The following is a 24,835-nucleotide window of genomic DNA, read 5'->3' as shown; positions in this document are numbered from 1 at the left end:
AGTCCTTACAACACCCCTGTGACGTAGGTACTATTATTAATCTTATGCTCAGATAAAGAAACTGAAAATGGAAAGATCTATTAAATTGCGCACACTATAATCAATTCATAAATTAAATCCAGACGAGGCCACAAAGTTTATGTTTCTAGTCTAGTTACCCACATGACCCCAGCTGCATTAAATGTTGCACGTAAGTGGGATGCGTCCTGAGAATTAATCCATGATTGGCTCTGCGCTGGAGACTTCGGCAGGAGCTGTTCCACCGGAGTAGTGGCTGTGATAGCTTGTTTGCAGCCTGTTTGATGTAAAACAGGAGGGAGGAAGTGGAGATAGTAAATATAGGAAGTTCTTTCTAGGAGTGCTACTAATGGTTAAATTTCACTCTTTTTGTTCTTTTACTAGTTAGGTTAGAAACTTTATATAATGAAATAACCCCTTTAATTCTTTCTCAATCAACTGTAGAATATGCCTTGACATTGTGTTTCATAAAACAGGATATTAGCACTTCTGTGCAGTTCTCTCCCGTCTACTAACAATTTCTATTTACACTTTAATTTTTTCTTAAGTTTCAAAAAATTTATATTCTATGTTGTACACATAGGATTTTTCCAAATTCTCAGAATAGGTTGATTACAAGAGTTTTAAAACCAATGGAGTATTTATATAATGGCAATTATAAGAATGTTTTTCAGAATTAATACATAAACTCTGATTCTTCACTATTCAAGCCCTTTTCTGAGTGTCTATTGAAAGTCGATATTTGATTAAATTATAAGCATAAACTGATAGGAAACTTTAATAATGGACCAGGGCTCGTTTAATGAAGACTTAGAGGGATTAGTCCAGGTAAACTGAGGGACTCTTCTATGCCAGCATCTTTTTTTCTGGGATTACTCGTTTATTATAGTTAAAGTAGCTGCTGCTGCTGCTGCTGCTGCTGCTGCTTCTTTTTTTCTTCTTCTTCTTTCTTTTTTCTTCTTCTGTTTTTTTGGATGGTTAATTAATTGGTTTCTTTATATCTGGTCATAACTGGTCCTCGATAGTGATTGACATAAACATTTGATTAAACTCCCTTTTAATCATAGTCCTGTCATTTTGTCTATAATTAGCTTGTCCATTCTCTTTCCTTACTTTTCTATATTTAATCCTCTTTCCTGGTATATACTAGAATGAGGCTTCCCTTACAATATGTTTTCTACTAATATGACTTGACTTATTTTCAGGTCTCCAAAATCTCTTGAAGTCTCTTGTCCATTTATGTCCCCTGCCTCTCTCCTGTCATCCTTGATGTTATGAACTTAAAACTTTATTTTTCCTTTATCAACATGTTAGTGACATGATATGAGGGAGAAGGCTTGTACAGAATCATTCTTAGTTCTGATAACTTTATTTTTTTCTTTAACAAAATAAAAATCAATGAATTAAACATAGTTTCTGCAGGTGAAAATGAAAACATCATGATTATATTCTGTCTTTTCAAGGGAATTGTGAGAATATAATATATATTTTAAAGTATTTAGCTCCTCATTTAGAGAATTTAAATTATGACTTATACTTTTTCATATAGATATCTAGATAAAAACAATAGCGAGACAGTGTTTGTATTTTTGTCTTATAACTACTGAATCTTTTTAAAAATGTGATTTGTGTATCATCACATAACTGTGACCCAGGATAATTGATTTTGTGTTTATTTCTTTAACATTTTAGCACAGAATATTTTGAAATATTTTATGTGTTTTATGAACAGTATCTCCCAGGCACTGGAAGTTATTTGGTTCTATTTTATTTTTAGTATTTATTAGGCACTCTCTTCTCAAATAAAGCACTGGTAATGGAGTCTTGATTATATACCTGTAATTTTAAACCCTATGAAATTACCATATATTAATGTTTTCCACTAAAGATTATACTTCAAAATTTCAACTTACTGATGTATGGAAAATGCAAGTGTCATAAAGTACATAATGATCTTGTCAGTATGATCATTGAATTATTTTCATGTAGTCAGACCTCCATGGAAAACCAGACTATATTCAGGGGGTGACAGGGAGACACTGAGGTGAATTTAAGGGACTTACACATTTCTGTGACTGCGTCTTGCCAGTGGGATTTTCACCATTGGCCATGGGTCCTTCTTTATTATAAAGTACACTGTCAACATTTGCCTCTTCATATTCTGTTTCCTGTGCTTCCACTTCTGACCACCCCTACTGTCCCCTGCTTCCTAACTAACCTCTTAGTCTCCTAACATGTATAAATGAAACCGGTGTTCTGTCCCTGTAGAGCTGAGGGGCAGACTTTGGGCCAAAGCTCACCCTCAGGTGTTTTGAGACTCCAGACACTCACTGCTATGAGCTGGACTGTACTGATGATCACTTTTACTTTGCTGTAAGTTGAGAGTAGCCCAGTTGTAAGGAGTCTATAAAATTGATGTTCTAGCTGGCCTTCAAACACTTTACAAACATTCATTTATATAATTATAAGTATTAAAATTAAAGGTCATTTCCATGAAATAGGAAATAGTTTAATATATTTTGTGCTTATTACATTTTTTAAAGTCTTTAGAACTATTAATCCGTAGTTTTCACTAATCAGGGGAGTAGTCTTTGCCAAGTCTTGTTCAACTGCTCAGCTTAACAAAATAGTTTTGTCTACTGGTATACAGGATCAAAATTTTTAAGTTGGTTACATTAAAGTTAACTTTTGTAATGGAGCCCTTAATGTATTAGGATATAATTTTACTCCATACTGAAAATTGTAAATGTAAATACTCATGGGAAAGCATAATGTTTTGAGCTACAAGTAAGTAGAAGCACTGTAGAAAATCTAATTTATGGTAACACGGTGAAAGAAATACGGCCCCAGTTTCCTGAGTTCTCTATCTTGAAATTCTGCATTCCTGAAGGAGCAGGAGACTTAGATGCAGGCCTGTGTTACACAAGCATCTCCCTCCTCAGTTACTGTTTTGAAATCCCACAAGAGCAGACTGTGCAGGTGGCCTGATGAACTGTCAGTCGAAACTGAAGATAAGACAGAGGTCGTAACAGCTTTACATATCATAATTCACTAATGGGATAAGTTATCACAGTAACCTGTCTTGCACATGATTGGGATGATACTGCAGCCACCCAGCTGCTAAAGAGAAACACATGTGAGTGAAAGCTGGTTTCTGACTCATATGTGAGTTAGGCAATAGCTGTTTATAGTGAAGTCTCAGCAAAATTTAAATTGAACAAGAAAGCATGTTGATTACATTCTCTGATGTAAGTATAGTGGTTGCAAACGTCTTAAATATTTTTGAAGGAGCATATATGGTTTTAAGATACAAAAGTACCTTTTTTAGAAGTAACTGAAGACCTCCCTCTTTCTTAGAGCTATTAGCTGGTCAGCTACTATTTGCAATATTACACAAGGATCATGCAGAGAGAAAAATCTTCATATTAAAGGAAGAATTTGGTTAAAAGAATTCTTCAAATCTTAACTCTGAACATACAGTTTCATTTGTATGCAGCAATCACAGGACATATCTTTCAGTGTATCTGAGTCATAACATTTTAATAAATGTGCTTCAACATCTTCAAAGTTTGTTTTGCCTAAAAATCCTCAGTTTAGAACTTTATTCCCATGTATTTAATTATAGTGTGTCTTGGGTAATTCATCCTTAATTTTCTCTCAAGTTATATTCAGTGAATTTCAAAGGAAACAATTTCTACCCTTGTAACATACCATCTTGAAAAAGAAAAGTACAGTTAGGAGGTAAAAAGTGTTCACTAAAACCCATGCCCAAGAAATGTCTTACTTCAAATCCTTTGCTTACTTACAAATCCTGTGCTTCGTATTCCTCCTTGGTGCCTTGGGCATAGTGCTATCCAAAGAACAAATGTGATGATGGGGTGAAGCACATTTTCCCCTTTCTTTGGGACTCAGGAGTACTAAATGTTTGTATACAATTTCTGTATAGGGATCTCTGTATATGCTTTTGTGTGACTTCAGGACTGAAGGTAGATAAGGGAGGAATAAAGGTCATTCTAAAATAGTTTTTTCGTATGATTTCTTAATACAGATGGGGTTATAAAAATCTACACAATATGGAAAATTGCCTTTATGTTCCGTCTCTCTCTGATGAACATAGTTTATTCGATTAGATTTGTATTAAGCACAAACGTTTTAAGGATAATGTTTTGTGCCTCATTTTTGTGTGTTAGTCAGCCAATCGCAATGCAGTTGGGCATAGTTGATGGATACCACATGGACATGAAATGAAATGTCTTAATGAAAGATGATGTTGTTCTTAGTGATTCTTTACCTATTACATTAAAGCCCAGTATTTTTCCCCCATTAGTGACTTGAGAATTCAAATGTTACCTTTTCACAAATAAATATTCAGCACCCACCACGTGCCAAGAACCATGCTAGATGTGTGGCAGAGAAACAGTGGTGCTTTTCCTTTCCATTGCCCACACTCTAACGGAGGGATGTCTAACCAGATAATTCAGCAGGGTCTGCTCACCAGTCCAGCAGAGGATGGTACCTGGTGACCACAGAGGAGGGGGGGCCCATCCACAGGGGAAAGACATGCTATTTCTCAGTCAGGAGATGGCAACTATTTGGTCAAGGCAAACCTATAACTGAAAGTGTGTTCAGGGTATCTATTGCTATTTAAACAAACACCCAAAATATAGTGGCACAAAAAAATAACCATTCTATGATACTATGGATTTTGTGGGCCTAGGAATCAGACAGGTCATGCCTCTAGACCTGCTGAACTGCTGGGAAGTAAAACATCTGTGCCTGGAGAATCTGCTTCTAAGGGAACTTTATCTCATGTGTCTGGCAGCTAAGCTGAAATAGTGACCACACAGGGCCTCTCCAGCACAGTGGCCTCCCAGACATTCAGCTTGCTACGTAGTGACCTATTGGTTGAGGAGTGACAAACCCACCCAGATTCAAGGGGTGGGAGTGGGACAAAGATCCCACCTCTTAATAAAAGGGGCATCAAATAATGTATTATAGCTCTGGGTTTAAATTGCCACAGAGCGTCAAAGAATTTATCACAGCTCTGGGTTTAAATTGCCCAAGGGTCTGATGAGACACCTAAAACAAAAGCAAACTAAGAGGAGAAAATGGGGTAGAAGGGGGGGGGGGGGGGGGAGGGGGAGAAGTCAGATAAGAAGGGAAATCAGAATCTAAATTTGAGACACATGGAACTAAGGGGGAAATTGTGGGGGGGGGTGGGTGGAGGGGGGGGGGGGGGGGGGGGGAAAAGAAGGAATAAAAAAAATAAAAAAAATAAAAAAAAAAAAAAAGAAGTGGGCCAAGGTCAGTTTCGGGAGGCTGCACATGCTACATCTAGTGGATGAGACTTGTTTCTTGCATGTCAGGGAAAATTGCCTTGGATTTTTTTTTTAACAGAGGAAAAATGGTGCCATTTTTAACCGAGGAACATAAGCTTGGTGACAGGGTAGAGTTGGGCTTTGGGGAGCAGTGGGGGAGGGACACTGCAGGGACAGTGGCAGGAGAACCAGCAGGTCAGGGTTAGCAGGCATGGGGGTTGGACTGGGCAAATGGGCTTGGGGCCCATTTGGAGATAATGGAGAAGGAAAATCATCATGTTTGTAATTTTGTTGCCTCATTGAATACTGATGTATTTAGCAAAGAGTAAAATAATAATGTAATAGTGGAAACAGATGTAAAGAAGGAGGTGGAGAGAAAAAGTTTAATTTCAGCTTTCATGAATTTGATATTTCAGTGGGCCTCTTTCTAGTGTGTGGCTCTGGGGAACCAATAGGGATGGAGGTAAAGATCGGGGAACATTAGTTTAACTATATTTTATTGATTGAAATGATAGAAAGGGAAGAGATTCCTCAAGAAAATTGCATAAAGCTGGGGAGGAAAAAGGAGGGCTCAGAACAGCACTGTGGTGACTATGTTTCTGGGTGAAGTGAGCGAACAGCAGAATGTTCCGTTCAGTTGTTTTGCAACATATTTAGAGCTATGGTAGCTTCTTTGCTACCTTCTTAAAGGCATTGGTTTTGTTATTTTTTGTTGAAAAATGTCTCATTTTCTGAGACATTTATCCTGATCTTTCAAACTAGTCATGAAATCTAGAGTATAAATCCAACATAAAACTCTGGTTGAAATAGTAAAGTAAATATGCTATATCTTCTAAGCATATCAAAACTATATTTTTATATATCATACATCAAAAAATAAAACTGTTATTAAATTCTATATTTGAGACACTTTTTGAATTCTGTTTAGTGCTGAGAATTATGGGTGCCAGAAGGCTCACTGTTTGTGTGTTACTTTGGGAATAATGGTTCTTGCATGTTCTTTGGGACAACTTCTTATGGTTCTGTATAGGATTGGGATCTGTAGGCATTGATATTGCTGAGTTCAAGAAAGAAGAGTGAGTAGTGCCCAGGAAGGTTTGAGAGAGGATAAAACTTCATTGTATTCACTTCCAAGAAATCATGGCTTCAGAGTAATGATACACGTGAAGGCTGAGAGCGTGATCCATGCTTGTGGAGTAAGAGCAGGTAGTAATCTCAAAAGTGATAGGCGAGAACCAAAGGGTGTGGTGTTAATAAGACCACCAAGCTGAGGTGGGCAGGGTAATTATGGGCATCGAAGAATATAGGAAGTTATGTTGTACTAAATTCACCTGAGGGGCTTACTTAGTATAGTTGGGGGTTCTCAAATGTACATCTGAATCCCACAGAATTTTTTTTAACTGTTACAACACTTATTTGCACAAAACAACCTTCTAAGTGGTTTGCAGTTTAACTCTCATAAAAACCTTGAGGGAGGTAAAAGCATTATCCTCATCAACCAATGTGGACAAGGTAGAGAACAGCTGAGCTGGTCTTCAGGTAGGGCTGCCTAGTTCTAGATTCTGTGCTATTAACCAAGATACTCGATTTTCACTGCCAGCATTTCAATTTAATAATCCACAGAAGGTAAATATTTCAGTGTGCCACTTTTTGCACACCTGCCTAGTATTTTTGTGTTTCTCCAAGCTTGAAGTAAATTCAGTCTCTATTAAACATCAAATTATAATTGTTAGGAAGAGTTTTGAGTTAGTAAATATGATTTGAAAGGTAAATTGTATTCAATTTCAAGAAATCACTTCTCAGAGCAAAACACTAATCCCTGCACTTTTAAACCTAATTTTTCCAAATTAAATCTTTCCAGCACAGGGTCAGTAGTCAACAACTCTTTTTAATGATTCATTAATTTGTTGATTACATCAAGGAATATATGCTTATTAGAATAAAGGAACAATCAACTGAATCAGTCTCTCAATATCAGTGTCTATCTGTAAAAACTTTAGGCAAGGGAAGACAATTGCTTATTTATTCATTTATTCAACATCCAAAAGCATTCATGTACTTTAGAAGAGAACCATTATTATTATAAGATCATAAAGTGATCTTTGCTTGTCTGTACTGTGAAAGTGGACTTAGTCACCTGTGAAAATCCATTTTCCTAGAATTACCTGTTGCTTCATTCACGGTCTGATTGGTGACATAACTTAAAAGTGGAGACTTGATTTCTTTAATCTTCGTACACTATACCAAGGCTGCTCAGTCTCATTGTACTACTATGTAACTTCTGTGTAACTTTATTATTGAACTCAAGCCAGACACCTTGGAGCCATCTTAGATTCCTCTCTCTCCTACATTTTCTATGGCCGTGATTATAATGCCTCTAATGAATTGTTTACTTCCATTCTCTGGGCCTCTCCCTTTATGTAGACCATCATCGAGTCTTGCCTGATTATAGCAGTAATTTTTTATTTGGTCTGTAGGCTCCTTCCTCCTCCAATTCCACCTTTATATCTCTAAGAAAAGAATCTGTCTAATCGGAAATTTATTATTTATTCTGCAATTAAAACCTTTGGAGTTTTCCCCTGCAGGCAGGAGAAAGGCCCAGTTCCTTAGCAAGTTGCTGTGGCTTTCTAGGTTCTGACTTGGGCAAATAGTAAGTGTAAAAAGAATATTTGCAGAATGAGTAAGTAAGAAAAAAATATTTTAGCCCTGGCTGGTGTGGCTCAGTGGATTGAGCACAGGCCTGCAAACCAAAGGGTCACCAGTTCAATTCCCATTCCAGAGCACATGCCTGGGTTGTAGGCCAGGTTCCCAGTAAGGGGCATGTGAGAGGCAACCAGACATTGATTTTTCTCTCCCCCTCTTTCTCCTTCCCTTCCCCTTTCTCTAAAAATAAATAAAATCTTTAAAAGTATTTGTAATTAAGCAAAAATCAAGACAATTCAAATACCAACAGTCTACCCTGAGATTAAAAAAAATAAACTTGTTAGTAGTAAATGGAAATAAAGAATGATAGATTGTGTGAGGCTCAGATATTACATTTTGGTGATTTTTAATGATGCATGTGTGCTTTATATCTGGGTTTAACTTTATTTTTGAGGATGAAAACTAAGGAATAAGATTATATAATCTTTACTTCTGCATGGAAGCCCACTGATGGAATAAGTACAACAGAAATAGAATCTTCTACAAAATTCCTGTATCGAACCATTAAAATCTAACAATATTTTGATGAGAACTTAAAGGAGAGATGAAAATAATTTTCACTCTTACTCTATTTTTTTTATTAAGAGGTGTTACATGAGTCTTGACCAAGGGTTCTGAGGCCCACAGAGGGCTCAGCAGAAAGCAGTGTTCTGTGATTGACTGGCCGTGTGTTCAGTGGGTGGGACAGTGAGAGGTTATAAATAATGTCCCATATTTGCTCACTCTGACTAATGTGCTGCTTAAAGTTTTTAAAGATAGGGTTTACTTGGAAGATATTTGAGGAGAGCTGCTTAGATGCTAAAAGTATCTTGCTGTTTAACATTTGTTATTGCCTATTCTAGATTTCTATGTATAGTAACAGACCTGCTGAATGAAATTATTTAATGTTATCTATCTGAATGTTGCAGAGTACCTATTGAAAGTAGATTTATTTGAGACTAGAAGAGATGATTTTATGTATGAATATAAAGTTACTATTATAATGTCTTTGAGATATTTGCAGATTCAGAAGATAATAAATTAATAGTAAGGGAAGCATTAAAATATTATAATTTGTAATAAATTTGCAACAGGATGATATTGTATGCTAGAACAGAGCACAGAATATAGAAACTAGCAAATCAAAGTTTAAATTTTAGTACTGCTATTTACAAGAGGTATAACTGGTACAAATGAATGACTTAATGTTTAAATGCTGCCAATGTCAGCTGAATTAATTCAATAAAGAAAAGAATTCTTGAAAATCATCAGCAAAAAGAAAGAAAAAAATGAGAAAATAAATGTAAACTTCTTGTCATTTAATAAGAACACAATAAGGTGAGTGTATTTCTTTAGTATACTTTTAATAATTCCATTCTTGAAACAGTTCCCCTAGCTTAAATGATGGTGCTGTAACTTACCATTGTTTGATAATACTATCCAGTAAATATCCATCAATCATTTAGCTATCGAACACATACCAACCCCATGAGAGGAACTGAGGATGCAAAAAAAAATGAAGATAATATAGGAGGTCTGTCTGGAAAAAGTCCAACCATTGTTAATATAGGGAGAATGCTTTGTGTGACATCATTGTAACCTGACAGCCAAGGAGAGTGGACTGCACTGCATGTGCATAAACAATGACAACTTCACTGTGCTAGTCAGTAGGAACAGTAGAAACCATTGACGGAGCATGTGCACTGCGTGGCTGTCACATTCAAAACAAGTAGTGAAGCTCTACTGAGTGAGTAGAGCAACCAGTCTGCATCAGATTTTGCATTAAGCTTGTACATTCCTCCATGGAAACTATTCAGATAATTCAGAAGGCTGCAGCTATGGGCAACTGGTGTTTGGCAGCTTCATCACAACAATGCTCCCACTCATGCATCATATCTCCTACAGAGGTTTTTCATGCAACATCAAATCCACTTAGGTGACTCGGCCCCACTACAGCCCAGATTTGACACTCTGCAAAGTCTGGCTTTTCCCAAAACTAAAATCACCTTTGGAAGGGAAGAGATTTCGGACCATCGAGGACATTCAGGAAAATACAATGGGGCAGCTGATGGTGATTGGAACTGTGTGAGGTCCCAAGGTGCCTACTTCAAAGTAGGACAGAGGCATCATTGTCCTTCGTACAATGTTTCTTATATCTTGTATCTTCAATAAATGTCTCTCTTTTTAATATTGAATGGCTGGTTACTTTCTGGACAGACCTTGTATTTCTGTGTCGGACAGTAAACAGTCAGTTCAGGAAACATTTACCATGATGAATTTCCGTATGAACTTAATAATTAGAGATGAATGAAGACCTATAAACCAGTAGAGAAAAAAACTAACTCTAACTTGAAATATGCTTCCACTTAAATTGATATCTGGTCACGATTTTGAAATACAGGTATGACTTCATAATGTGAGCGAGAGAAGGAATGGTTTCAGATGAAGGAATCCTCATGAGGAAATCCAAGGGCCCATGAGAAAAGAGGCCACAGGCCAGGGGAAGAGGTGGTGACCGTGGAGAGCCTTGGGTGGAGCGTGGCAGAGGAGACGAAGCTGCAGGATAGGACAAGGAGACATGTTGAAGTGCTGCACACGCAAACCCCAGAGCTCGGATTTTATTCTGAAGACAGTGGAGAGTCAACGGCAATTTCAAAGAAAGAGACTGGCAACCCTTCTTTCTTTGGAGAGTTAATTCTGTTGGCTGTGAGAAGAATAATTTGACTCGCCTGACAATAAAAATGGACTGATAACAAAGGATCTAGTGAGGAGGTATTGTTAGAGTCCACAGAAGAAATGACAAGGAGGTTTAAAAAAATGTGGGTAATTATCAGGACAACTCCATGTTCAGTGGAGAAAATGTTAGGGACACTGAATTTAAATAGCAAAATCAAAGAGAGAGAAGGTGGTCTGAAGGAAGTAAAGTGAACGGTTTCAAACATGTTTGCAATATCTGGGAGAAATGTAGGTAGCTGATCCTGGTAGAGTATGTAAGAAGTATCAAGGAGGCATTTAGAAAAGAGGCTCAAGTTTAGGATTGAGATTTGAGTACAAAATACAGATGTGAAATAAAAAGAATGGAGAGGAGTTAGCTGATGCCCAGGATTATGATTTTGAAAATATTCATGATGGTAGTCCAAAATGTTCAGGTCGGGATAGTGAGTGGGCCCGTATTTGGAAAATGGGAGGAGTAGCTGGAGAGAGTGCGATCTCATGGAGAAAGGTGAGACTTGGGTTTCTAGAAGAAGAAAGGCCTCAGTGGTGGCTGGGTGAAAGGACTGGTTATGGAAGTGGGGGATGAGCTGCGTGGAGGGGGTGAAGGGGAAAAAGTGGGACAACTACAATAGCATAAATAATAAAATATTAAATAAAAATTAAGCAGCAGCTAGATAGAAGATGAGATGTGCCTTGAGTTAGTAAGATTATGCTGTTTGATTTAGGAAACGACAAACTTTTTTTTCTCCAAGGGGTTGTATGTGGATATTCTGCAGAGCGCAGCTCCTTCAGTTTTATTAGTGATGCATAGAATCACTTGGGGACTCTGTTAAAATTCAGATTCTGACTCAGTGCCCGTTTTGTTGGTCTATGGACAGCATTTGTGAGTAGTGAAGCTCTGGTGGTTGGTAAAAATGGGTGATGGCAATCACCTTTCTTTCCTTATAGTAACTTGACATTATGGTCCCATATCGGAATTTGCACTGATGCCAGATTAGAAAGTTCTGACAGTTCAAATCTCTTTGCATATTGGACCCCAGATGAGTTTCATTCCTCCCCCAAAGCCCACCACTGGCTGTCTCTAGTCCCCTTATCCCTTCCAAGTCATGGGAAATAAAAAGAATTTCCTTAATGTTCCACTCTATCAGGTAGATGATAGAACCCCCAGTGAATCACAAAATATTTATTTCTTTTGTTCTGTCACCAATATTTCTGCCACTCATTAGCTATATTCTCATTTGACAACATTTCAGGAAAAAAATATGCAATCTTCATTGAGTCCAGATGTCTGAAAAGCCTTGGTTTACTGGTGCCCTGACTGTGTTTCTATCCCACTTGCCTCAGAGCTGTGTCTACATGTTCTTTGTATCTGTGTTACTAATAACTTGTGTTAGCTTACCTACTCACCTGCATTTTACTAGTGTTTGTTCATCTGAAACTTGGGAGATGGTATTTCAAACACTCTGTAGAAAAAAATATATTTTTCTGCTATTTAGGAAAGCAGAGCCAGATTAAAAAAAAACAACTAAGAAAAATAAAGGGAGCTAGACGTTTTGTAGGAAGTGTTGAGATCATGAGTTTAGTGTGATTAGCATGGAAATTGAGTAAGAACATACATGCAAATGACACAGTGATGACTGAACAACTACAATAATTAAAAAGAAAAAGGGAAGAAACAACTAGAGAGGTTTCAGCTCATAGGACCAAAGCAGATGGCGATGCTGTGAGGAGAAACCAAGAAGTGAAGGGAAGGATCGGACTGGGACTTGGGCGATCAAAGAAGGATCGCGGTGAGTTTGATGGGGTGGTTTCGAGGATCATGGAAAGAGGCCTCTTTTACTCAGTTGCTATTGATGGCTGGGAGTGCGTTGTAGACATTAATTCTAGCTTCTGGTAGATTTTACTTGAAATCCTGGGTAAGAAACAAATTGCGAAGTAAAAGAACACATTTAAATATTTGAGGAAAGAGGACAGAAGGAAACGCATTTCCTTAAGAGATGGATTAAGGAAGAGGGCCTTTGGAAAAAAAGATGGTGGGCGAATCCGGTGAGCATATCCATAGGAGAGAGAGAGAGACTGAAAAGGGCAGAGGGCACAATGCGGTCAAGTGCAAAGATGTCGGAGGGAGTATGGTGTGAAGGTAATACAGCTCTGCGTTCTTCCAGTAGCAGTTTCACAAGTGCAGGAAACCAGGGCATTAGTCTAGTTCCAAAAGATTAAAGTGTGAGGGCGTATTGTAAAAACACAGGTGGGAAGGACCCTCTGTAACACATTAGAAAATGCATCTGAGCCATTAAACCAAGTTGATTTTTGCCACATCAGTTGACCTCTCTAAATTTTGTTTTTGTTTTTTTATTTCTATACTAGAAATTATGATATTTCTTAAATCATGGAGGAAAACCCTATGAGGTAGCTTCAGCTCCATGTAGGAAAGTACCTCATTTTATTGTCATCTCTCCTGCTAAAATCGGTGTTTTATCTGGAGAGTTACAGTACAAGCCACCATGGTGAACATTTAGGTAGTTCTCTGACTCTTGGATTGACGAAGCAGGCCGAGTTCACAAGAGATTTTCTTTGGTGCATTTATTTTTAAATTTAAATTTTAAAAATAATTTTCTAATTTTATTGAGACACTTTTGGTTTTTATTTTAAACTATCCTCTGTTATTATTATTTGGGTAGTTTGGCTGGTTGTGGCAGCCGACTCAGAGTCCAGAGTACTTAGAATATAGAAAGCAATACTTAATGCAGATAACAACATATCTCAAAGAAAACGTGAAAAACAAGTGCTCTATGAACCTGAAAAGTTTCCTAGACATTGGGATTTGTTCCTGTCTAACCTGGTGGTTTAAGGACCTGGTGCTCCCACCACAGACTTGCTCAGTGGAGTAAGAGTTCACTTAGGAAATATGTCATCATCTTGAGAAATCCATCCTTTGACTGAAATACCCTCTGGCTGGCAGCAAAGCAACTGGATCGGCTGCAGCAGGGCTCCCAGTGCCCCTTCTACCCTGATTCCAGCACCCCCGTGGTGCTCCTGTTTCCTTGGAGGCTTTGGAAACTGTGCATGCAGCCCCCCAGGTGCCTGCGGAGCCATCACGATTCACCTGTGAAGTGATTGCCCACACAGGCGTCAGTCAGCCCGTGACCATCCCTGGGTGTGTCAGTGTCCTTCAGGGCTATTGGGTCTCATCACACCCTTGAGAGCACCAGGTTCAAACCCCTCAGGGAATTCGGCAGTCAGTTTAACTTCAAGAACAACTTTTCATTTTGTTTATAATGCATTCTTTGCTCTTTAAAACTTGGTTTAAATAAGGCGTTCTTCTGTGTTTTTTATCCATTTTTCATTATTAAGAATTATAATTCAAGAACACCTAGTTGTCATTAGTAGTCGTTCACTTTGTTTTCGAAGAATTTAATTGCACTTTCATCTCGACTTTTGTATAACTCTTTCTTCAGGAAAACATCTGTATAGTTAACTTCCTTAAAACACTCTACGATGAAAGATCAACAATAAGTTATAGAAAGCAGATATTTTAATCATGTGGTTTTGAAAAAAGCAGATGAAAACAGCAAATCAGATGAATTTATTAAAGAAAGTGGTGACTCATTTCATACTCTAATTTTCGTTTTGAGTCTTCGAGGGAGAGATCTTTCTATTGTATACGCCAAGCTTTAGCTTTCCGGAAAGTTTCATAGTCATGTACAACAGTTAAATATTTTATAAGGTGAATTAGTACTGCTTAAAATAATGCGCTTAATGTCACACAGGCCTTTTAAATTCAGTGATGACATCCTTCGTCACAAGGGGTGCACAGCATTATGTCACGGCGCGTTCATAATCAAATGCCATGGTGTATATGTTGCGTTATCATGATTTTCTAATTGATTTATTCTTTATCCATGTGTATACATGTTCCAATTGCATTTCATTAACTCATAGTTTTCTTGTAAGTTTGTGCTTTCTTTCCATGTTCAAAAAATCTCTTTAATTCAATTTCTCTGTTTCTTCTCATACAGTCTGGCAGCCAGATATGCACCTCAGTCTAATCACAGTGGAGTTGCAACCAGTCAGAAAAAGCCTACTAGGTCAGTTAATGTCTAATTTATTGCTTATTAGTGATGATAAAGTAAATGCCCAGTGATATTTTGTCCCATCATTCTAATTTTATTCAAAAGCGACGTACTTCTGGCTGAACAGTTTAGAGGACTGAACTCTTCCAGGAGGATATTCCTATGCAGCCTCAGGGATAAGCGTGTTGGAGTCTGAGTGTTAAAGTGGGGCTTGGCTTCTTTCACTGAGTTTTGTCAGGTGCAGCGCTTTGACTGGGCTGACGTCTGGGTTCCAGGCTTAAGGAAAGTTAAGGGAAAAACTGCTTTGAGGATCCTATTCCAGGTCACGGAATCTGAAAGTCATGCAGCAAAATTACAAATGCTTTTTGAGATGGATATGCATTGATGGTTGCATTTTCTGAAGCAGAATTAAGAAACATTGGCTGATATCTATCTACCTATCTATTTATCTATCTATTTATTTATTTATTTATTTGGAAGTTAGTGCCGGGTCAGCCTGGACTGTTTGGAAAATACTGGTATATAAAAACATGGCGAAAGTGTTTGGTTCTCTGTTAAACGTTCAGTTGCGGCATGGAAGAGCTGAGGGGAGCCCAGCAAGTGCATCCGTGCCCCTGACTCTCCGTGGTTCCAGATGCCGTCTCCCTCCTGGGGAGGTGTCTTGGGGGCTCACTGGGCACTGCTGCAGCGATGGGTACTACTGTGCAATGTTTGACCGCAAGGCCTGCTCATCATGGTGCCTTGACTTGCCATATGTGCCTTTTCCCTTATCTTGGTTTTCTATAGTAATTAAAATTGTTCTGGAGAGACAAATTAGAAGGGTATTTAATTAAAAACCAGAAGGCATGATATAAGTTAGGATGTGCAAGAACAGTGACCTGCCATGCGCATGAGCTTTTTATTACCACTTCTAAGACTTGTGCATATAAAATATATTTTAAGTACTTTGATCTAGCAGAACACCTCTATCAGTTCTTTTTTGGGTCTTAATTCTTGTTTCTTCTCATTACGTTGATGGATGTTCTGGAGCCCTGGCTGCCTGTCAAATTAGGGTAATGAGAAGAGCAAATGGATTTCTAAATTTGTTTTAATTTGTTTTTCTCAGAACTAAAGATCATTTGGCTTCATGGGTCACAGTAAAGATTGAAATGCATATTTCAATTGCTTTCTAGAAACAGATCAACTTTTACCGCAAGCACAGCACACTTTGCTACAAAATCCATGTAAATCTGGAGATGGATTTGAACAAGTTTAAATGCTGGAATCATTTGGAAAAAATTCTCATCTTGTGTATGACACAGCCTCCAATTAGCAAAATAGCTGATGAGATTCTTTATTAAGCCACATGTACTTAAACTCCAAAATACAGTCAACATTTTGAAACTATTAACTATTCTAAGAAATCAACACTTTTGTTTTTAAGCTGGTGTATGTGCTTTCCTGATGTCCATTCATTTTACTGTTCTGTTACTACCAAAAAGTATTGATATATAATTATGGATCATTCAATCTCCTAATAATCTACGGAAATAATATATCAAGTAATACTATGCATTGAGTTAAAATGTAAATACTGTCACAGCCGACCATGAAATTGTGATATATTGGGCACTGATATAACAGATATAAGCATTATTTTACATTAGAAAAATTTAAAAAGAGAACAGTAAACAGTTCAGTAGTGTTTTGTAAGTTGTGGGTTACTTTTGTTTTTCTTTTAAAGTAGAAATTATCACGGCAGTACACAGTGGCAGACACATGGTGGCAGCAGGCACTACCGAAATGGCCAGCAACTTTCCATATCATGTGTTTGAATGTGTCTCAGAATGCCAATATGATTTCTTAATTTCTAGTTTTTAATTTATGCAGATTGAGTTTATTGTATATGCAGTGTATGTTAGTAGTAGAAAATAAAATGGTAATTGCACATTTTAGGCACAATCCATTGAAAAAAATGAGACTTGAAATTTTAATATGGAAATTGTTTAAACAGTGAATGATCAAATCTATTTAGAGTCCCAGTGAAATAACCACAGATCAGTACTTCCTGTAAGACTTCTCCTAGTTTTAAGATAGTCTGCACCTATTTTCTAATGTCCTGTCCTTCATACGCAAAGACTAGCTGATGCTAGTGAGGTATATCTTAAACTGTCTTTGCGCCCGCAGAGACTTTCTCCTGAAACCCGAGTCCCTTCTTGTTACATTGCTTCTGTGAGATGCACTTGTGAGATGAGGCCTAGGGGTTTCCTTTTGGAAAGAGAACGGAAGTCTTCGTGAGAGTCAGGCTGGTCAAAAATGAACCAACTCACGACCTCACTCTCCACTGCATGTTCAGAAGCAGTTAACCACCTCAGATAGTCAATGGGTATTTACCGTTTAGCGGATCTGTGCCCTAAGAACATAATAAAGTTAAGCGTTATTATTTCCCCTGCTTTTTATGTAATTGTTACAATACCTTTAGGTCAAATTTTTATTCATCAAGGTATGGTAAGTATTATTTTTTTTTAGTTACAGGTGACTTTATTTCTAATTGCTCTATATTATGAATATACTTTGGAGCCATATTTATTAAAAAGTGAAATGGTATTTTTTTCTGAAGATTCTCAAACCTTATGTTTAGCTATTTATCTGTCACTTAAAGCAACATTTTATGCTAAGTAGGTTTTAGAACATCATGTATTGTGATTTTTCACGTTAACTTTTCCCTGCTTAGAACCTCCCACTCCCTCCACCCCCGTTTTGGTAATGCACAATAGTGATGTCCTTTTTCTCACACTGCTTCAGGCTTCCCGGGCCCTCCAGGGTGCCAGCTGCGGGCAGCAGCAGCAGCAAGGTCCAGGGAGCCTCCAACTTAAACAGGAGGAGTCAGAGCTTTAACAGCATTGACAAAAACAAGCCTCCAGCATATGCAAACGGCAATGAAAGAGGTAAGCCTTAGCCTGTTCCCACATGAGGGCGCCCGACTGACGTATGCACGTCATGAATTAAATGCTTAGTCCAGTATTTGAGCGGTGTGCCACCTTTTGGAATGGAAATGCTATCAGTGAAGTTTTCTGTATTTTCTAAATGTCTCCTCCTGAATTCCAACTTTCTTCAGGGGTTTTCTTTTTTAAAATTTTTATTTAGTTATTTTTCAAGTACAGTGTTCTGTTTATTTCTCCCACCCCAGCCCACCCTTTCTTCAGGGGTTTTCTTATCCGAAGAAAATTTTAAGGAAACTGACTCATTTCTGTTACAGCGGTTAATTATATACAGTATAAAATGTATTTCTCAGAATAGTTTCTCCCAGATGTACGTAAATAGCATTATCTTTTATCTTGTGTTTTATGAACACTTCTCCTGAAATCATAAGTCTCTGTTAAGCTTATTTGAATCCTTAGCTTTAGTTAACATAAGTACCATAGTGTTTGGGCAGTTAAGATTGGAGCGTCAAAATCTGAGCTATAATTATGAGCACTTAATCTTTGAAAGCAGGAGTACACAGACATATTATGACCGTTTTTTTCTAAAGAGACAAATTATTCATATCTATTTTACTTTATTGAAGGGATGCATAATAGAACTATCAAAACTCAACCTTGTTGGGGAGAAAGAGCACAGAGTGGAAGTCCATGCTAAAATCAGGTTATATATTAACTACATGGTGCACAGTTCTCTGTGATGCACAAAGTGTGCGTTTAAAGAGGGGCTGGCTTGTTGCTTCTCACTGTGGATTGTGGTCCAAATGGAGAGCAGGCAGCTCACACCGAAGCCATGAGAAAATCAAGCACTTACACTGTTGTAAGGGATGCGTCTGTGTGAGGAACTAGGGCATTCTGCTGATTTTGAGGTAGAGCCTTCAAATTAGTGGAATGTTAGCTCCTCTTCATGATGCTGAACTCTACATGCAAAAAAAGACGTGAAATTCAAAAGACATGAAAGACAAATATGCTTAGGTAATATAATGGCTGGCAACTTTGGTTTAACCAATTCAACCAGGCAGGAACTTTTTGGTCAGATTAGATCATCTCAAATTATTTCCTATAGATGACCTGATCAAAAAACTGTTTCTTACTCGGACCTGAATTGACAGGGGTAATCTATGACCTAGATAGTTTTGTGAAAATTTCTCATCCACTCACACAAAATTGTACAGACCTTAAGTCCCTGAAAGCAAAGCATTTGTGTTTTCATCCCTGAAATATCCAGTTCTTTTTTTTTTTTGGTTGAATAGAAAAAGGAGAAATTAGTGTATATTTGGAAGTTATGTATTTGGCTTTAAAATGTAGAATAAAATGTAGCATTGACTAAAGAACCTAAGATGTATTATGAATACTTATACTTCTCCTGGGGAGAAGGGAAAAAATTTCTTATTAGAAAAATATTTTCATTGTTTCGAACTTTCCCAGAAAGTATTGGATGGGACCTGCATGTGCCATGAAATTCTAGGGGAAACAAAACATATTCACACATGGATTGTCTTGAAGAGACTGCTCAGGTATCCAATTTAGCTCTGTGATGCTACAGGTATATAATGCTTTTCCAAGAAATTACTAATACCATTGACAAAGAGACCTAGAAATGCTTTAGATTACCTAATCTGGTAGCATAATGTATCTGAATTTTTCTGTAAGGTGAAATAATTTTTTTTTAATTTCTAATGTATAAAAGTAAAAATCCAAAGGTAAGTAAGGAGTCAGTTTTTCATTCAGTCGAAAGTAGCAATATTTACAGTAACCACAAGGTGGAGACAGACAACCTTCATTATGAGGTTCTTGACCACAAACAGCAGAATCCTTAGGTCCAAATCTAGAGCAAAAGACAAGGTGAGTTAGCCATTACTTTTATTTCTAACTTAACAAAAATTATAAAATATTTAATGTGTATGATCTCAACATTCACAAATATTTGTAATACCTCAGATGTAGGGGTTAAATGACTAAAGCTACCAGTAATAACTTAAGCATAAATTGTATCATGTGATATAACATAACCATCTGGAACTTGTTTTACATGCTGCATGGCTATTTATATTAATATGCATGTTACAGATTTATGTCAACATGTCTAGTTTTAATGTTTCTAAATTAATATTTGTGTCATATTTTATATTCCAAAACCATTATCTCAAATTATGAGAGCAAACAAAACAACAATAATAAACATTTCATATGAAACAATTTATTATTTGTCCTTTAGCCTATTCCAGTGGTACATCTTTTTTGGTATAAATATCCTATGTAACCCTTTCTACATGGAGATTTGCAGTGGAACCATAATGAAAATGTAATTTCATAAAATTGCATGAAAATGTAGGATTCATCTGGGGACACATAGGTCACTGTCAACACTGACTTGCGTACAACCCTGGCCATGACTGAGCAAAATGAAACGTAAACAAGAATTGTCAAAGGTTACAGTATTCTAATGACAGTGTTCCAAAAGTACTAGCTTGAGTATTCTAATTTTAAGTGCTATTCCATTTAGTTATTAGAAATTATAACATTTAAAATTAATAAATTAGGATATTTTACTTGAAGTCTAGCCAAATTATCTCTAATGTGCTCCCTAACTCCTTGTAAGTGGAAATATACTTTCTACCTTCTTTAACAAGTCTAAGTTGATGAATTATATGAATCAATTGAAAAAATTTTAGAATTTGTTAATAGGTAGTACAGATTTATTCACAACAAAAGTAATTTCATTTCCCTATTTTAAAAGTGTTGTTGAGGCCCTAGCTTTGTGGTTAGAACATTGTCCTGATACATCAAGATTGCAGGTTCAATCCTGTCATGGTACATACAATAAATTAATCCTTTTTCTCTCTCTCCTTCACTTTTTCTCTCTCTCTTTCTAAAATCAATAAATTTTAAAAAATTCAATGCCATTGAAAACACAGTAGCTTTTCACATGTTTGGGATTGTAAAATAGCTCATGTGCAAATTGTGTGACATCCAATGAAAGAAAATTACAGAGAATCACAAACTGCACTTCAAAAGATACATCTAACATTATTTTAATAATAATGCAATTCAAAAAACAGTGTGCTCATTTCACCATTCCAGCAAAGAAATTAAAGTATCGGTGAACATGGCCGTAGATTGTTGCTCCCAGAGAGGCCTGAGATAGAAATGTTCCTGTAGTAGAAAGCAGTGTCGTCCCATCCTTCTGCTGAAATGGAACATGGGAACAGATTTCCCAGAACAAATGGGGGAATGAAGAGAGCATTGTTTCTAGAAAAACCATTTCTTTTGAGAGACCACGTTTTCTCTCTTGGTGACCTGCCATTCAGAAACTAACAAGGAAGAGCATGTCCTTACACCAGCAGTTATCTGTCTGCCCGTGCACCCGACAAGAGCACTCTAGATGAACATGTGCTTTGAAGAAAGCTCAAGCACCTGCTCCCTGGGAATCAGGGATGCTCTGAAAACGATGCCCTGATTCATCTGGGCATACGCATTATATCCCTGAGACAAATTATCTTGAGAAATCATTCTTGGTTTATAAAATCCGGATAAATATGTAAGAGGTTAAGCAGTTTAGACTTATTAGGAATGTTACTATTCCAAGCTATATTTGGAATTGAGTTTCTAAATTACGATCCTTCACCACTTATCACTGGACAGAGGTTGTTAGCGGAGAGCTGTTTCTCCATGTTGCTAAGAGGCTGCCACAGAACCAGAGAACTGTATTCTTGTTCTTCCCCCCCTGTGATTTGTCCCTCCTACCCATCCATCTAAAGGAGAGGAGACGTCCAGATTCCCCCAGGTCTGGATGAAGTGTCTCCTGCTGTGGAAGTGTTTATTTTCACTGACACTCAACAAAGGTCTACTAGGATCGATGCTAAGAATTTAGCAACATTTGCAGTTGAACTTTTTAAAACTATAAGGTATAATGTGAATGTTGCATTAGGCATGAAATTTTGATAGCTAAAACATAGATATCTAGTTCTTAAATATTTTCTCTCTCTTTTTTTTTGGTGGGGGGTGTAGATCCTCTGACGTTTTCATCGTGAGATTAACTAATTCAGGGAGTATTTTTTTTTTATTTAAACTTTATTTTTGTCTATGTCCATGGACAACAGTGCAGGGATTGCTGTGGGGGAGGAGGGTATCAGACTAAATGGTAATGGAGAAAATACAATAAAGATTAAATCAAAAATAAACAAACAAACAAATAAATAAAATTAGAAACCAAAAATATGAATAAAAATATTTTTACTTTTTATTTTTAAAGAGTGTATTTATTTTTAGACAGAGGGAAAAAGAGAAACACAGGAGACAAAGAACAATGTGGGGTTGCCTCCTGTTTGCCCCCCACTGGGGACCTGGCCTGCAACCCAGGCATGTGCCCTGACTGGGAATTGAACTGGCGACCCCTTGATTCACAGACCAGCACTCAATCACTGAGCCACACAAACCAGGGCAAAAAATATTTTTTAAATTATAGCTTGCATTCAATATTACTTTGTTTTAGTTTAAGGTGTACGGCATAGTGGTTGGACAGTCATATACTTTACAAAGTGTTCCCCCTGATATTTCTAGTACCCAGCTGGCACCGTGCATAGTTATTACAATATTATTGATGATATTCCCTGTGCTATGTTTCACATCCTTTTGACTATTTTGTAGCTACTAATTTATACTTTTTAATACCTTCATATTTTTGTACCCATTTCTTCAACACCCCTACCCTCTGGCAACCATCAGTCTTTTTTCTCTGTATCTATGAGTCTGTTTCTATTTTGTTCATTTATTTTGTTCTTCAAATTCCACATATAAGCAAAATCTTATGGTATTTGTCTTTCCCTGACTGATTTATTTCACTTAGCATAATACCCTCCAGGTCCATTCATGTTGCCACAAATGGTAAGAATGCCTTCTTTTTGTGGCGGGGTAGTATTCCACTGTATATGTGTACTACAGCTTTTTTTTATCCACTTGTCTGTTGATGGGCACTTGAACTGCTTCCAAATCTTGACTATTATAAATACTGTGCAGTGAACAGAAGGGTGCATATATTCTTTCAAATTAGTGTTTTGAGGTTTTTTGGATATGTTTTCAGAAATGGAATCGCCAGGTCACAAGGCCATTCCATTTTTTATATTTTGAGGACCCTCCATGCTGTTTTCCACAGTGGCTGGACCAGTCTGCATTCCCATGAACAGGGCACTAGGGTTCCCTTTTCTCCACATCCTCACCAATACTTGGTGTTTGTTGATTTCTGTTTTTTTAAATTATTCTGCGATGACTATAAGATCAATGCACTGAATTGTTTTTTTCTTTTCAAGGCAGTGCAAGTATGTTTTACTTATATCTTTACTGGTGATTTAATTATGTATTCCATCATGACTTCTATTTTCTTAATACTTATATAAGCCTGAAAAATAACGTTTACATGATAACATCAAGTTAATCTTAGGAATTTCCATGAGGCAACACAATTAGGTACATATATCAGGCGATATGATGAAATCGAGGTGAGAATAGATGTTGTTTACTTAGGTATAAATGGTCATATTATATGTGCCTGTACAGAAATCACATACTTTTTGCCAAACTGGCTGGTGAATGGAACCTTCCCTAAGTTTTACAGCACTCTACAGAGTGCCACTCTAACCCTGCAAGTGGTACAGAATAAGTATGTGCAGAATGGACAGGGCCTCGAGGATTCCTATGGTAACACTCCATGTTTTGCTGAGTCATAAAATTGGTAATTGGGCACTGCATATGCAATCAATTGTAGAAGAGAGTTGGGGATGTGAACAGGGGCCAGGAGGTAACAATATGTATATATTTGGGTATGAGAGTCTAAATTTATTATTTACCAAACTAATTGCCATGGCCATGTTGATTAATCATTTTTCTCTTCTCCACAGTGGTTTTTTGGTGCTGAAATTGTCCTAATTTTAGCAGGACACATATATAACGGAGTGTAACTGCCTGCTACACAGTCAGTACTTTAAAAACAGTCCTGTGTTGTTATCCGTGTTGTAACCTCGTGGTACTTTCTCTATCATTACTTTGTTGTTGTTAACCTTTGAGTTGAAAGCTGGTTTACTTCCACGTAAAAAATATACTATTCCGAGGAAAAGTGGTAAGTAGTTGCGGATGTTCCCTGTGTCCTTTCTGAGGCTAATAACACTGCTGGCAACGCGGCCCAGGCTGTGAAAGCAGGCTGGAGTCCCACGCACAGATCCCCTTGTCTAAGCGCCCTGTATGCCTCCTGTGGCCACCACAGTTACCTCTGTGCATTAGTTTTAGAGCTACATTGACAGTTTTCCCAAGTTATCATTGTTCTTTTTTTGCAAGATGAGATCATAGAAATTTAGATGTTTTCTAAACATGAATTGAAATATTTTCATACATCAACTCAAAAGAATGATGCAAGAGAATGCCCACGGGGAGAGTATGCAGGCACAGGCAAAAGATTTACAGCAGTGAGTATGCGAGACAATGTAGTGTATTGCATTTTTATTTATTAATTACTGTGTTATTTACTTTTATTACAACTGTAAACCTACCCTTTGCTCACCCATGTATGTTTTACTGAGTAGAGAGTGTCTTTATGATGTTCCCTCATTTATATTCTGCTCATTGAGGGAAAAGAAAACCACACCCAAGGAGTCACCCAGTTAACTTCACTGTTGTGACAAACACGTGCTGTCCCAGCAGAACTGGGTGTGTAACCAATGTGAAAAGAAGTGTCAGAAGCCCCCAAATTCTGGAGTCTGATGAACCCAAGTTCCAATTTTTGTTTTGTCTTTTATACTATAGGTATGAATTGGAACAAGTTACTTTCTCTTTCTAAGCTTCAGTTTTCTTACTTATAACAAGAGAAGTCATAAGTATAATGCAGATTATTATGGCTATAAATGAGTTACCATGTATGAAGATCTTTAAATGTGATATTCTATGTGAAAGAAAGAACTTGGAAAAAGTAGGCAGTGGATAAACTCCATTATTTGGTCAGAGTGGAGTTGGTGATGGTAGATTTAGAAATGGAGGGAGAAGGGAAAGGAGAGGAGGTGGAAGAAACTTTTTCTGGAGG

The 24,835-nt window shown here is 37.3% G+C and overlaps 1 protein-coding gene across 3 annotated transcripts in view; it reads left to right on the top strand.

Moving 5' to 3' along the window:
• Positions 1-24,835, top strand: part of NAV3 (neuron navigator 3) — a 346,564-nt gene that overhangs the window by 125,665 nt on the left and 196,064 nt on the right. For all 3 annotated transcript variants that reach the window (XM_053658773.1, XM_053658772.1, XM_053658771.1), the window contains exons 6-7: positions 14,753-14,821; positions 17,591-17,733. In XM_053658773.1, the coding sequence (XP_053514748.1) occupies positions 14,753-14,821; positions 17,591-17,733 (212 nt within the window). The remainder of the gene's footprint in view (positions 1-14,752; positions 14,822-17,590; positions 17,734-24,835) is intronic.

This window comes from Artibeus jamaicensis, unplaced genomic scaffold (assembly GCF_021234435.1).
Source record: "Artibeus jamaicensis isolate MK-2021 breed Jamaican fruit bat unplaced genomic scaffold, CSHL_Jam_final scaffold_584, whole genome shotgun sequence".
Taxonomy (NCBI): Eukaryota; Metazoa; Chordata; class Mammalia; order Chiroptera; family Phyllostomidae; genus Artibeus; species Artibeus jamaicensis.
The sequence above is the reverse complement of the archived record's forward strand: the minus strand, read 5'-3'. Positions and strand labels throughout refer to the sequence as shown.